The 16,206-nt window shown below is 49.4% G+C and overlaps 1 protein-coding gene across 2 annotated transcripts in view; it reads right to left on the reverse strand.

Annotated features, from left to right (window-relative positions):
* Positions 1–16,206, reverse strand: part of chd4b (chromodomain helicase DNA binding protein 4b) — a 133,654-nt gene that overhangs the window by 39,608 nt on the left and 77,840 nt on the right. For both annotated transcript variants that reach the window (XM_084336800.1, XM_084336799.1), the window contains exons 23-25: positions 9,305–9,397; positions 9,005–9,152; positions 5,015–5,187 (exon numbers count right to left, since the gene is read on the reverse strand). In XM_084336800.1, the coding sequence (XP_084192926.1) occupies positions 5,015–5,187; positions 9,005–9,152; positions 9,305–9,397 (414 nt within the window). The remainder of the gene's footprint in view (positions 1–5,014; positions 5,188–9,004; positions 9,153–9,304; positions 9,398–16,206) is intronic.

Consider the following 16,206-nt stretch of genomic DNA (forward strand, 5'->3'; position numbering starts at 1 on the left):
TAAACGCAAAAAAATAATCTTTAAACCCTCAAATATCAAGCAGCTCCAGCGTTTCATCAGGGACTACAGCCGGGTTGCCGGACCCCTCAGCCCACTCACTTCTCCCTCCGTTCCCTTCTCCTGGACCGCTAAAGCAGAGTCCGCCTTCTCCCAACTGCGTAGGCGCTTCTTCACATCCGCTCCCATCCTCGTCCAGCCGGACACGTCCCGCCAGCCTCCAATACCGGTGTGGGAGCGCTCCTCTCTCAGCCTCTCTCCACGGCCCACCAGAAGCTCCACCCCTGCACCTTCCTCTCTCAGCCTCTCTCCACGGCCCACCAGAAGCTCCACCCCTGCACCTTCCTCTCTCAGCGCTCCACGGCCCACCAGGAGCTCCACCCCTGCACCTTCCTCTCTCAGCGCTCCACGGCCCACCAGGAGCTCCACCCCTGCACCTTCCTCTCTCAGCGCTCCACGGCCCACCAGGAGCTCCACACCTTCCTCTCTCAGCGCTCCACGGCCCACCAGAAGCTCCACCCCTGCACCTTCCTCTCTCAGCGCTCCACGGCCCACCAGAAGCTCCACCCCTGCACCTTCCTCTCTCAGCGCTCCTCCACGGCCTACCAGAAGCTCCACCCCTGCACCTTCCTCTCTCAGCGCTGCTCCACGGCCCACCAGAAGCTCCACCTCCTGCACCTTCCTCTCTCAGCTGCTCCACGGCCCACCAGAAGCTCCACCCCTGCACCTTCCTCTCTCAGCGCTCCACGGCCCACCAGAAGCTCCACCCCTGCACCTTCCTCTCTCAGCCTCGCTCCACGGCCCACCAGAAGCTCCACCCCTGCACCTTCCTCTCTCAGCGCTCCACGGCCCACCAGAAGCTCCACCCCTGCACCTTCCTCTCTCAGCGCTCCACGGCCCACCAGAAGCTCCACCCCTGCACCTTCCTCTCTCAGCGCTCCACGGCCCACCAGAAGCTCCACCCCTGCACCTTCCTCTCTCAGCGCCGCTCCACGGCCCACCAGAAGCTCCACCCCTGCACCTTCCTCTCTCAGCGCTCCACGGCCCACCAGAAGCTCCACCCCTGCACCTTCCTCTCTCAGCGCTCCACGGCCCACCAGAAGCTCCACCCCTGCACCTTCCTCTCTCAGCGCTGCTCCACGGCCCACCAGAAGCTCCACCCCTGCACCTTCCTCTCTCAGCGCTCCACGGCCCACCAGAAGCTCCACCCCTGCACCTTCCTCTCTCAGCGCTGCTCCACGGCCCACCAGAAGCTCCACCCCTGCACCTTTCTCTCTCAGCGCTCCACGGACACTGGCTGAAGGGTTCCGAACTCCCCTTCCTCGTGTGGACCGACCACAAGAAACCTCACCTACATCCAGACAGCCAAACGTCTGAACTCCCACCAGGCCCGGTGGGCGCTGTTCTTCGGCCGCTTTAACTTTACTTTGACCTACAGACCCGGCTCCAAGAACCTCAAGCCAGATGCCCTCTTTTGTCAATTTGTCCCAGAAGAGGGTCATGCTCACCCCGACACCATCCTCCCTCCCACCTGCGTGGTGGCCTCCGCTACCTGGGAGATCATGTCTGTCGTCAGGGAGGCCCAACTTATCCAGCCAGACCCAGGTAACGGCCCTCCTAACCGGATTTTTGTCCCCGACATTGTCCACTCTCAGGTCCTCCAGTGGATCCACGGTCTGTGCTCATGGGAAGTCCTCCCATCGACCTCCTGCCGGGCCCCCCCCTCACACGGTAACACAGTCATACTAACCATAGTTGACCGATTCTCCAAGGCTGTCCATTTCGTTGCTCTCCCCAAACTTCCCTCTGCTTCAGAGACCGCAGATCTGATGGTGGTCCATGTCTTCCGTCTTCACGGGATCCCGGTGGACATCGTTTCCGACAGAGGTCCCCAGTTCAACTCCCAGGTCAGGAAGGCCTTCTGTCAAGCCCTGGGGGCCTCTGTCAGTCTCTCCTCCAGGAACCACCCGCAGACCAATGGGCAGTCTGAGCGGGCCAACCAAGACCTGGGGGCAGCTCTCTGCTGTGTCACAGCCCGGAACCCCTCCGCCTGGAGCGACCACCTGCCGTGGAGTGAATACGCCCACAACTCCCTATCCACCGCGGCCACAGGTCAGTCTCCCTTTGAGTCCTCTCTGGGCTATCACCCCCCACTGTTCCCAGCACAGGAAGAGGAGATAGCTGTACCCTCTGTCCAGGCTCACCTCCGCCGCTGCAGGAGGATATGGAAGGACACCAGGGCCGCACTTCTCCACTCTGCTGACTGGAATCACCGCTTTGCAGACCGCCACAGGACCCCAGCCCCCGACTACCAACCAGGTCAGAAGGTTTGGCTCTCGTCTTGAGACCTCCCCCTCAAATCCGTCTCCCGGAAACTCACACCCCGTTTCGTTGGCCCTCATGAAATCCTGTCATTAACCCCTCAGTAGTCAGACTCAAGCTCCCGTCTCATATGAGAATTCATCCTTCGTTTCATGTGTCGCAGTTGAAACCGGTGGTCTCTAGCCCTCTATCCCCCCCAGCTCCGGTGCCTCCTCCCCCTCGGATCATTGATGAGCACCCAGTCTACACCGTCCGGCAGTTGCTGGGTGTGCGCCGCCGCGGCCGTGGATTCCAGTACCTGGTGGACTGGGAGGACTATGGTCCAGAAGAGCGCAGCTGGGTCTCCCGCCAGCCGATCCTGGATCCTACCCTCATCCGGGATTTCCACCAGAACAACCCTGGCAAATCTGGAGGATCGCCAGGAGGAGCCCGTAGAGGCACAGGTCCTGTTACAGCCACAGCCAGGGTCTCCCTCTCGCCTGTCTGGCAGCAGATCTCCACGCCCTTATATGGGCTGCTTCCTATTTCCTCATCCCCACGCTGTCTACCTGGGTCATCCTACACACCTGAGACTCATCACGTCATCAATGAGCCTGGACATGAGGCCTGCGCTCCTGCCACTCCTCGTCCGAGTGTTGCTTCACCTGCCGTGGTACTAGACTCTAACCTGTATGCTTCCACTGTCTCTGAACCTGCCTTGTTCTTTTTTTTTTTTATTGGTCTTTTTCCCCCTCCATTTTCCTCCGATTTTCTCCCATCCCAATGTTAGTCGTATGCCAATTCCCAGTCCCTTCCTGGTCGCTGCGCACTTACCCCCCACAGTCAGATCATCTGGGAGAGTGGAGGCTACCACGTGCTTCCTCCGACACACGTCCAGCCAATCACCGCTTCTTTTCACCTGGCAGCGCGGATTCTCATTGAGAGGGCGTAGCGTGTGGGAGGACCACACTATCCCCCTCACGTCCAATCCGCGCTTAGCAGGCGCCCCGACCGAACTGTAGGAGTCGCTGTTTACAACGACCCGGACCCACCCCGCCAGCTTCTCCCACCCTCTGATACAGCCAATTGTATCAGTGCAGACGGCCAGCCAAGCTGGTGACAACCCCGGAGCTGTGAGCTGGATTCGAACAGGCAAATCCAGCTCAGCTCCGGGGCTGGTGACGAACGCAATCTCCGCTCGGCCACCTAACCGCCGAGAACCTGCCTTGTTCTAACCTTGTATGTAGGATTGCACAACCCCCGGCCTACCCCCCACCCGTGGACGTCACCAGCCTGGACGTTGCCTGGGATCACATGGAGTGACCTACCTCTGTACATTTCACTATCTGCCTTGTCAATGCCTGGTTCCTAATTAAACACCCTAAACCGCCTCATTCTCCTGTGCCTTGTGTTCTGCTCTTGGGTTCCAACCTAGACGCCACCCTAACAGTGTGCTGTTATTTTGATATTCCTTAATTCCCTGTTGAAATTACGCGATACATTAACACATTGAGTGCCAACGACGAGATTAGTCGTCTTAACTCGCCATGCGTTGAGTGCCAATGACGAGTTCTCGTTTTTTTCCTCGTTATTTCTTTTATTAGCAATATCCATACATTTTTCATCCATCCAGCCTGATGTTATCATTGGGAATGGCTCTGAGCTCGAAAAGGGCAAATACCGCCGCCTATCAATAAACGCGATTGATATTTGGAATGGCGATCAGGAATTGGATTAAACATCTGATGTGAGGTAAGGACTCTATGTTACCAGTTTTGGGTTAATCAGATGTTTTTTTCACAGCGATCACAACGTGTGTGTGTGTGCGGAACGTTAACGCTAAGCACGGTATGGATAATCGATTTTTCAGCCCGCTTCTCTAGCGTGCATAAGTACACATATACTATCGATAATCTAGCGTTTATTTTCATAAATCAGCCGAAAAATGACAACGTGTTTTGTGTATTCCACTAAAGGGCTATTATCGCGGAATTTCTCTGAAATTACTAGAACTCTCCGAAACTATACTTGTATTCAAAACGGTATAAAACGGAAATGTACCAATGAAAAAACAATCCGTTTCGTACATGTTGACTGCAAGCAAGTCATTGATAAGCGAGGGGTGTTTTAGACCCATAGCCATAATTTAAGATATAGTTTAAGTGTTCGCAAATATCCCCGACCTCCCATTGACTAAAGCGCTGGCACGGAAGGGGTTATCTGGGCATAGGGGCGTGGCTCTCAGTGTGTTAAGTGTGGGGTCGCCAAATAAAATTCCTAAATAAAATGGGGTTGTGGTATAAAAAAGTTTGCGAACCCCTGGTATAAGATATACAAAGTGTGTGTGTGTGTGTGTGTGTGTTGTGTGCATGAGAGAGAGTGAGTTGAAGAGAGAGAGAGTGAGAGAGAAAGTGTGTGAGTGTGTGTGCACGCACATGCGTGACAGACACTTTCTTGCCAATGGTCATGCAGAAGAATGTAGGAAAACAATGATAGGATATATTCACGGATCATCCTTACACATTTTATATATATATATATATATATATATATATATATATATATATATATATATATATACAAAAATTATATATATTTTTATAATTGACCCGTCTCAAAGCAAGGGTTGTGATTGGAGGATCTAGAAAAGAGGGCAGGGTTTGAGATAGGTAAATTGTGCTCACTCATACACCCCCCCCCACACACACACACACACCTCCTCCTCCTCGTCTTTGACCACGTATTGGGCCACTTTGAAGGAGCTGAGGTACTCGTTCATGCTCTGGATTTCCGTGTCCTCGGTGGCTTCCGCCTGGTTCCTGTCCAGCAGGCGGGAGATGGCCTTGTCATCGTAGTGGATCACACTGCTGTCATCCTCCTTGTTCTCCCCTAACAGACAGAAAGAGAGGATGTCTCTTATTTTAGAGCCATTATTGTGTCTTTGTGCCTGTGTGTTCTTGATTTGCATAAAGATGTTTGAATAAAGGTTATGAATTAATTCATTCATTCATGGGTGAAATAATTGGATAGCAAGGATAAAAAGATTGAGGTGAGGGGGTTTTATGAAATGTAATAAAAAAAATCGAATCTAGGCTGACGTTAAAACCAGGACCAGATAGATCTAGAGTGGAATGGAGGGCAGACTCTGGGCTATAGGCAGGGCCGCCTCAGGGGGTGTGCGAGCAGTGCGGTCGCACAGGGCCTCGCGGGAAGGGGGGCCTCGCACAAAAAAAAATTTAAAAAAATATTTTTTATTTATTATTTTTTTTGCGAGGCCCCCCTTCCCGCGAGGCCCTTTTTCATCACAGACCTAAAATCTAGTTTTGCTTATATGCTTATATATTTCACATTAGACACGTTTGTAGAATGTGTCTGACTTGTTCCTGGCTCTGCGGCTCTGCAGCAGACATACTCACTATTGGAGCTCTGGGGCTCTGCAGCAGACATACTATTGGTTTCAACGAAGGGAGGGGTACATCATGTGTACGTCGGCGTGCGTCAGCTGCGTTTGACTATTTTGCTCGTGCAGCTTTGGAGGTTATGCTTAGTTATGCCAGCCAAGACGAAGAGGACGGTCATTCGGCAGTCATGGACTGAAGATGAAAGTTGTTGCATGTTAGACAGTTCAGTCAGGCTAGCCATGTCGGCTTAGCTAAAGGCAGGGCCAGCTAGTTAGCTTTAGCTACGTTATAATATCGAGTGCTAACGTGTGGTTCAGTCGGGATAGCCATGATGATGTCGGCTAGTAGCTAGCTTAGCTAAAGGCTAACTAGCGTTAGCTAACCTAGAGAGAGCGCGTGCAGCATTGTTATGCCAAGATGAAGAGGACGGTCATTCGGCAGATGAACTTCGTCAACTCCACGCGGTTGTCTCCATCCTCTTGGACGTTTGGTGAGTTTTTAATGCACTCTATTCTATTCCCGCCGTGGATATATCTCTCTCTCTCTCTCTCGGGAGCCAAACGGGCCGGCTAGCTGTTGTAGCTAATGTTATATTGAGCCAAAGCGGGCCGGCTAGCTAACGTAGCTAACGTTATATTGAGCCAAACGGGCCGGCTAGCTGTTGTAGTAGCTAACGGTGTGTGGCCTGGTGTCAGTACCTGGCTACTCTATTTGCAGTTAGCCTATTTAGCTGATGTCGGCCATTGGCTCCTTGCTACTTTGTTTTCTCTGGTATAGACCCTCTTCTCTTTGGATTTAAGTGTTGATCTTTGTCCTTTTGGATCTATGTATATTCATGTTGCCTTTGTGAAGTTATCTTTTCCTTCTGTTTTGTTCTTCCATTAAAAGTTGAATATCCTTTAGGGGCTCATCTTTGCTTATCTCTCTCATACATGCTCTCTCTCTAACACACACACACAGACATGCTCTCTCTCTCTAACACACAAACACACATGCTCTCTCTCTCTCTCTCTCTCTCTCTCTTTCTAACACACACAGACATGCTCTATATCTCTCTCTAACACACAAAATGACATGCTCTCTCTCTATATTTCTCTCTCTTTCTAACACACATATACATGCTCTCTCTCTAACACACACACACAAACAGACATGCTCTCTCTCTATCTCTCTCTTTCTAACACACACAGACATGCTCTATATATCTCTCTCTCTTCAATTCAAATGGGCTTTATTTCACATTCTTGTATTTCTCCCAGTAGGTATGGGAGTTTTGAGTTATTGTCGATGTTTTCAAAGTCTCTTTGGGTGTTTGCAATTTGTGGGAAGTATGTCTTGGTATAGTGGGCAGGTTGTTAAGAAGTGGAGCTCGGTTTCCACCTCATCTTGTGTGCAGTGGGTCTGTCTTCGCTTGGGAGCCAGGTCTGCCTATGGCGGCCTTTCTTGATGGCTAGGCTGTGCTCGCTGAGTCTGTACCTAGTCAAGGATCTTCTTAGTATTGGGTCAGTCACAGTGCTCAGGTATTCTGCCACTGTGTACTCTCTGTTTAGGGCCAAATAGCATTTCAATTTGCTCTGGTTTTGGGTTGTTTCTTTCCAATGTGTCTCTCTCTCTCTCTCTCTCTCTCTCTGGCCTTGCTCTGGTGGAGGGTCAGGGGCATTGCCGGGTCTGTGCAGCGATAACACTGTATATTGACTGTAGAACGGGAGCTCTCTCTCGCTCTCTCTCTTGCTATATGTTGACTGTATCATGCCCAGCCTCGGGCAGCGCTATTATTTAAGAATATGTTGACTGTATGAGAAGAGAAAAAAAATAAAATAAATAATAAAAAAAAATCTTTTACCTTTTAGGGGGGGGGGGGGGGGGGGGGGGGGGGGGGCTCACGTTTAAATCTCGCACAGGGCCTCGCATTTCTCCCAGGCGGCCCTGGCTATAGGTAATACAGCTCAAAACTGAGGTTTTGTTGTTTCTTTGAAATTTAGAACAGTTTAATTAGTTTCCCCCGTTTAATTTCTGTGAGGAGACCAGAGAAAACTGACAAAACAAACAACAGAAACACACTCACACAGCAAGTCAGGAAATAATGGGATGGGGGGGCTGGAGCTGGGGGGGCTTGTAGCCGGGGGGGGGGGGGGGGGCTGAAGCTGGGGGGGCTTGTAGCCGGGGGGGGGGGGCTGAAGCTGGGGGGGCTTGTAGCCGGGGGGGGGGGCTGCAGCTGGGGGGGCTTGTGGGGGGGGGGGGGGGGGCTGAAGCTGGGGGGGCTTGTAGCCGGGCTGAAGCTGGGGGGCTTGTAGCCGGGGGGGGGGGCTGCAGCTGGGGGGCTTGTAGCCGGGGGGGGGGGGCTGCAGCTGGGGGGGCTTGTAGCCGGGGGGGGGGGGGGGGCTGAAGCTGGGGGGGCTTGTAGCCGGGGGGGGGGGGCTGCAGCTGGGGGGGCTTGTAGCCGGGGGGGGGGGGGGGGGGTGAAGCTGGGGGGGCTTGTAGCCGGGGGGGGGGGGGGCTGAAGCTGGGGGGCTTGTAGCCGGGGGGGGGGGGCTGAAGCTGGGGGGGCTTGTAGCCGGGGGGGGGGGGGGCTGCAGCTGGGGGGCTTGTAGCCGGGGGGGGGGGGGGCTGCAGCTGGGGGGGCTTGTAGCCGGGGGGGGGGCTGCAGCTGGGGGGGCTTGTAGCCGGGGGGGGGGGGCTGAAGCTGGGGGGGCTTGTAGCAGGGCTGAAGCTGGGGGGCTTGTAGCAGGGCTGAAGCTGGGGGGCTTGTAGCAGGGCTGAAGCTGGGGGGGCTTGTAGCAGGGCTGAAGCTGGGGGGGCTTGTAGCAGGGCTGAAGCTGGGGGGCTTGTAGCAGGGCTGAAGCTGGGGGGGCTTGTAGCAGGGCTGAAGCTGGGGGGCTTGTAGCAGGGCTGAAGCTGGGGGGGCTTGTAGCAGGGCTGAAGCTGGGGGGGCTTGTAGCAGGGCTGAAGCTGGGGGGCTTGTAGCAGGGCTGAAGCTGGGGGGGCTTGTAGCAGGGCTGAAGCTGGGGGGGCTTGTAGCAGGGCTGAAGCTGGGGGGCTTGTAGCAGGGCTGAAGCTGGGGGGCTTGTAGCAGGGCTGAAGCTGGGGGGGCTTGTAGCAGGGCTGAAGCTGGGGGGCTTGTAGCAGGGCTGAAGCTGGGGGGCTTGTAGCAGGGCTGAAGCTGGGGGGCTGAAGCTGGGGGGGCTTGTAGCAGGGCTGAAGCTGGGGGGCTGAAGCTGGGGGGGCTTGTAGCAGGGCTGAAGCTGGGGGGGCTTGTAGCAGGGCTGAAGCTGGGGGGGCTTGTAACAGGGCTGAAGCTGACTCACCTTGACCCTGTCCCAGTTCATACTTGAACAGCTCCTCTGTTCCAAACTTGAGGATGTCGTCCAGCTCCTGTTTGGACATGGAGCCCGTCTTGGAGCCGAGGCCGGGCCGCACCACCAGATGGGTCAGCATCATCTTCTTCTTGGCCACCTGGAGGAGGAGGAGGAGGAGGAGGAGGAGGAGGAGGAGGAGGAGGAGGAGGAGGAGGAGGAGGAAGAAGGGAAGTAGAATGGGTGAGGTTGTTGTAAAAATCCTAATCTAGTAGATAGAGTTGATTGAAGCAAGTGTTTGAATTAGCTGACCTGTGTGATCCTCTCCTCCACAGAAGCCTTGGTGACGAAGCGGTAGATCATGACCTTCTTGTTCTGTCCGATACGGTGAGCTCTGCTGAACGCCTGGGGGAGAGAGACACGCGTTAAAAGGAACACACGCGAGGACTTCCGGTATGCCGTTAGAGGGCACAGACGCATAAGAAACCGAACTCCCGGGCGGGCGATATAAATTTCAACCACTTTAGAATTCAAAGAACATGGGGCTCCCCAGTGGCGACACGGCCGACCCGGGTTCGACTCCCGAACCCGTCGTTATTTGCAGAATGTCTTCCCCCCACTCTGTCTCCCATTCCTCCTCTGTCTCTCTCTACTGGACTGCCCAGTAGCAATAAAGCGATAAAACGCCAAAAAATAAATCTTAATAAAAAAATTTAAAAAAATTCAAAGAACACATTTATCCAAGACAGAAAGGTAGATGAGTGGGAGAAAGAAAGGGAAGGACCAGGAAAAAAAGGAAAGAAAACATCCAATAACTCGAAAAACGAGACAACAGAGGGATCCTGACGTCGAAGCTAACGCTGCCGCTAGCTTAAACAAATTGCGACAAGCCGACAGTGTGCAGACAAGACTCGAGCAGAGCATGGACCACGCGAGCATAATTGAAGCGATAAAAGAACAAAAAAAACTTGATAACATTAAAGTGGAGATGAAGCAGTGCGATAAATACATATTCATAGCATCACATTAGTATTTAGATAAGCCACAGAAAAAATCACGTTATAAAAATAAGCAGTTTCTAAGAAAAAACGATTTGTTATGTGCATTTTTGAAGCATTTATCATTATGGGCGCGGCCATTTTGTTGCTGACGTCATGGGGCTTGTTTGGTGTATACACTGCTGGTTAGCTGCCTATAGTGAATGGGTCAGTCAGTAAATAAAATGTTGCCTACAAAACAACGGGACCGCGGTGGTTCTGTTTGTATTGCTCCTGGCTGTTCAAACTAATTTTACCATGTGAGAGAGAGGAAAGTTGGTTAATTTCCACAAACTACCAGTGAAAAAAACAGTGTTGTTGGCACGTTGGCTCAGGCTGGCTGCACTCAGGCGGCGTGATCAGCCTGTTGGACAGGGAATGAAGATCCCCAGAGAACACTTCATTGCCTCGGATTATGTTGTTGGGGGTGGAAGGTTTGTCCAGAAGACCACTAATCAGCTGAAGCCTGATGCGGTTCCCTCGGTCTTCGACAGACAGACCGGCGTTAGCTCTCGGGAGCGATGGCTAGCTAGTTAGCACCAGCCGGGGACCGGCGTTAGCTCTCGGGAGCGATGGCTAGCTAGTTAGCACCAGCCGGGGACCGGCGTTAGCAACCGGGAGCGTCGCGGAGCATTCAGCCTGCTGGCTACCTAGATCCACTTCAACCAGCGTCGCGGAGCATTCAGCCTGCTGGCTACACAGCTTGTCGGTGTGCTAATAGCCTCGGCAAGCTAACGGTAGCTGGCTACACAGCTTGTCGGTGTGCTGGAGCCTCGGCAAGCTAACGGTAGCTGGCTACACAGCTTGTCGGTGTGCTGGAGCCTCGGCAAGCTAACGGTAGCTGGCTACACAGCTTGTCGGTGTGCTGGAGCCTCGGCAAGCTAACGGTAGCTGGCTACACAGCTTGTCGGTGTGCTGGAGCCTCGGCAAGCTAACGGTAGCTGGCTCCAGGCTATTAGCACATCGACAAGCTGCTGGAGCTCCCGACGCTCGGCTGGTTGAAGTGGATCTAGGTAGCCAGCAGGCTGAATGCTCCGCGACGCTGGTTGAAGTGGATCTAGGTAGCCAGCAGGCTGAATGCTCCGCGACGCTCCCGGTTGCTAACGCCGGTCCCCGGCTGGTGCTAACTAGCTAGCCATCGCTCCCGAGAGCTAACGCCGGTCCCCGGCTGGTGCTAACTAGCTAGCCATCGCTCCCGAGAGCTAACGCCGGTCTGTCTGTCGAAGACCGAGGGAACCGCATCAGGCTTCAGCTGATTAGTGGTCTTCTGGACAAACCTTCCACCCCCAACAACATAATCCGAGGCAATGAAGTGTTCTCTGGGGATCTTCATTCCCTGTCCAACAGGCTGATCACGCCGCCTGAGTGCAGCCAGCCTGAGCCAACATGCCAACAACACTGTTTTTTTCACTGGTAGTTTGTGGAAATTAACCAACTTTCCTCTCTCTCACATGGTAAAATTAGTTTGAACAGCCAGGAGCAATACAAACAGAACCACCGCGGTCCCGTTGTTTTGTAGGCAACATTTTATTTACTGACTGACCCATTCACTATAGGCAGCTAACCAGCAGTGTATACACCAAACAAGCCCCATGACGTCAGCCATGACGTCAGCAACAAAATGGCGGCGCCCATGTTGAAAACAGGGATATTATATTTGATTTTTCAGACAAATAAGATAGATTTCACATTTGATTATAGAACCCTGTCTTACACAAGGTACACAACAAACAAACTAGGATCACATTGTTCACTGCTTCATCTCCACTTTAACATTCTAAATGGATCCTAGTTTATTCCCTGTTGCAGTGTTTGCTAATATCAATAGTTGACAGGAAATCAACTTGGGTCCAAGCTGTTCCCCTAGCAACGCAATTCCACTGAAACCTTCTATAGAAGATGACAAGTTAGCGAATGGATTTGCAAAAAAATTGGCAGTCAAAATGTAATGGTTACTTATAATGTGGAGTACAAAGATAATATTAGTATCATAAAAAAAAGCTAAGAATCTCAATACACACATTTTCGGGGGAACGTTGATGTGAAAGTGATGCAGAAAGTGAGCAAACTATAAGTAAAAACAAAAAGACTGTGAGGCAGTGTTAATTTTGGCAGCTATTTTCATTTTAGTTTTAGTCTTAGTCATGTGACAAGTGCTCCTTTTTCGTTTTCATCATATTTAGTCATCTTCATTTATTTTTCGTTTAGTCCGTTTTAGTCAACTAAATGTCTGAGCATTTTAGTCTTAGTCAGTTTTTGTCTAAATTTTGTCTTTTTTGTTTTAGTCTAGATTTAGTCGACGAAAACGGATGACATTTTTGTCTATTTTTAGTTAATGGAAAAAAACTTGTCAGAAGTCAGAAATAGTCAACATGGAACATTTTCTGATTTAAATTGCGTATTTATTTTTTAACCTAGGGGAATCTGAGTCGGCGGCACAAGTGATACACAGGAAGTATATATGTTGGTGTAGACATGGTCCAATGTATTGTTGCTCCTACAGTATATGTTGGTGTAGACATGGTCCAATGTATTGTTGCTCCTACAGTATATGTTGGTGTAGACATGGTCCAATGTATTGTTGCTCCTACAGTATATGTTGGTGTAGACATGGTCCAATGTATTGTTGCTCCTACAGTATATGTTGGTGTAGACATGGTCCAATGTATTGTTGCTCCTACAGTAGGGCTGGGCGATATGACGATATTATATAAATATCGGGTACAGTTCATTAACGATACACTTTTTTAACGTATTGTGGATATCGTGATGTTTTGCCCAAGAGGATTGTGTCGCGTCAATCTGGTCCACACCCGTTCAACCTTTTGAACAACGCCGCCCCCGGCCCACACACACTACTGCATCAAAGTTACTAATTATTATTAACAAAGGCATTCGTTTTGTGGCATTAACGTTATATAGTTACACGTTCAATAACATTAGCGTATTTACCCAAACATAGCAATGTCCGATGACGACATAGATAGCAAGCGTTACTGTTCATATCTCAGCCCGTGCGGAGTTGTGCATGCCCATTCTGCGGTCTGTTAATAAAGTTTTCAATCAGACAGATGTATGGAAAGGCTTTTATTATAACATTCGTTGCAATAAAATCATTATGGCTTGTTTAGTCATGCTGCGGTGCGCTGGTAATCACTCGTCTGCCGCAGGGAGCTGTTGTTGTCGTTGAGCTGAGCTCAGCTCTCGTCAAAATCAATTGCGGAAGTAAAAAACGCATAGAGCTTGCCGATTGGTGCTAAGAACAGCAGGGCGGGTTCAATCGGTGTGACGTAATTGGCAGACTCGACTGTCAATCAAAATTATTCTGTTGCCGGCTGAATGATCGAATGAATGAAAACGTTATTAACGATTGCAGAATGGGTACAATACAGTACAGCTCAATACAACAACAGTGGACTGGGGGATGAAGACCAGAAAAAGACTTTCGGCTTTTTTACATAAGGGTCCTCCATTTTCAATTCATCAAAACATTTAGAGACATACAAATATACAGTAGTTTCATAAAAATGCTAAAATGCTATTTATTGATTGATTGATTGATTTAAAACTTTATTAACATATTGCAGAATGGGTACAGTACAGCTCAATACATACAATTGTTAAGGGGATGCAGACCAGAGAAAGTCTTTCGTCTTGTTTACATCAGGGTCCCCCATTTTCAATTAATCATATTTCATATCTAAATCATATAATATCTCATTGCTAAATATATGCAATATATAATCTAATAATCCAATAATCTAAATCTAATATATAATATAAAAATGCTAAATGCATGGGTATTTTATTTAGTCTTTAATGTTAGCTTGCAAACTCAAATACTGTCTTGGTAACAGGGTTTCCGTTAGAATTTTTTTTTGCAGGTCTGAGTGTCCGGTAGATTTCAATCTACCGGACAAATGGGATAAATTCCGGTCAGAGTTTATTGAGCTTAAAAACAATTGATAGACCTATATAAAGAATGACATCATCAAGGCATTTATAATATTTTAACTTAAAACTAGGCTACTTTTGCGTATCAGTCATTAATATATTCCAAATAAAATAAGTCCCTCGAGACTTCGTGCTGCTGCTGCCGACTTGAGGTGTCGGTGGGCAGTCTGCCCGACCTTAATAAACAGCAGTCTGTTATAATCACATTTTTATGAGCTAACTAATTCCGTTATATTGGACATTTGTATTAATTATATCAAGCGAAGAACTGAGAAATTTGGCACCGCTGTGTCAGCGCGAGCTGGCTGCTGATATATTTACGTGAAGCATGGAGCACTTGGAGCAGGCAGAGCAGAGCAGTGGTGTCAGCAGCGCCCCCACCCAACAGCTGAATTGCCAATGGCTGAATTGGAGTACTGCACCCTGCCAAGCCATGCTTCACGTAAATATATCAGCAGCCAGCTCGCGCTGACAGCAGGATGTCATTATTAGACCGGCTGCTTGGTGAGATTGTTTCGTTCATCGCATAGGCTATATAATTTTAGCCTATTTTAATACAATTCAAATAATCTAATTGTGTTTAGAGGGAATTATTTTCACCGGACATTATGACCGGAGAGATTAAATATGTCGGACTTCAACAGATTTTGCCAGTCAAATACCGGTAATTACCGGCTAACGGAAACGCTGCTTGGTAAGCCTCATAATGAATTGTTTGGGGAAAAAAAGAAAAACATCGTGATGTGTATCGTGTATCGCCGAAAGGTCAGAAAATATCGTGATATCATATTTAGGCCATATCGCCCAGCCCTATCCTACAGTATATGTTGGTGTAGACATGGTCCAATGTATGCATCAAAGAGAGCATTACGGATGTGGTGACGTTGTTTCTGACCAGAGAGACGACGCTGAACTCTGTCTGTCTTCTGTTTGCTGTGTCTTTCCTTTCTCTCTGCCATGTCTGTCCTCTCTAGGGATGGGTATCGTTAGGATTTTATCGATACTACTACTCTTATCGATACTGCTTAACGGTTCGGTACTTTATCGATACACTTATCGGTTATTTTTTATTTAGCAAAAAATAATTTAATATTATTAAGAACAGAATCGACATTGCTTTATTATTCTTTTATATAACTATATTACTGCACATGGCTACTTTGTTATCAATTAATACAAGCAGTCAGATAAATTAACAATTTTGGGACTTTCTATTTTATTTAGAAAGTTCTTAAATCAGAATGTCCCACCCAATACCCAGCTGTTAAAAACGGTTCAATACTCCATGTTATTAGTAGAGGCTGTGACACTCTGTCATCCTTCCAGATGAACTCAATGGTACACTGGTTGACGAAACATGGCTTGGTTTCAAAACCAAATTCTCAGCAATACTAAACGACATGGCCCCCCTAAGAACCACCAGGGTAAAAAATCGCGCTGAGCCGTGGATGCACTCCGAAATACTGGCCGCTATGAAAACCAGAGACAAAAAATGCTCTGAGTTTCGTAAAAGTCAGTCAAAGCTTACTAAAAGCACGAGCAGTGAACTCCAAGCCCACGTGACTGAACTCAAACTAGAAAGAAACAGACTAAGAAACGACGTAAACTCCATGATCAAAACTGCAAAAAAGAATTTCATCAATGACAAAACTGAGGAAAACAAAAACAAACCACGTGAACTTTGGAAATTACTCAATAATCAACTAGGATGCAGTAAAAAACTTAAAACCAGATTCTCAAACATAAACATAAAAACGGACAACACGCTCATCACAGACAAGCTGGATGTAGCCAATTACTTAAACATTTTCTTCACAAACATAGCCACAACACTGGTAAACAAACTACCCTCCCACTCAGGGCTTTATGGGGTAGAACACATAGTAGCTTACTACAAAAACCTAGGGGTCCGCAAGGACGACTTCAAGCTGGAAATGGTAACAACAGATGAGGTACTCAATAAACTGAGCGCCCTCCAACCTAACAAGGCCACTGGCCATGACAACATCCCCTCCAAATTCCTCAGAGACTCAGCAGCCGCCATCACACCAATCATCACACACATAATAAACCTCTCCATAAAACAGGGACACGTCCCCAAGGACTTCAAAATTGCGAGGGTGACCCCTCTGCACAAAAAGGGCAGCAAATTAGACCCAGGCAACTACCGCCCTGTTTCTATTCTCACCTCCATCTCGAAAGTCATGGAAAAAATAGTCTACG

Source organism: Notolepis coatsorum (genome assembly GCF_963971535.1).
Source record: "Notolepis coatsorum genome assembly, chromosome: 19".
In the NCBI taxonomy this organism is placed as follows: domain Eukaryota; kingdom Metazoa; phylum Chordata; class Actinopteri; order Aulopiformes; family Paralepididae; genus Notolepis; species Notolepis coatsorum.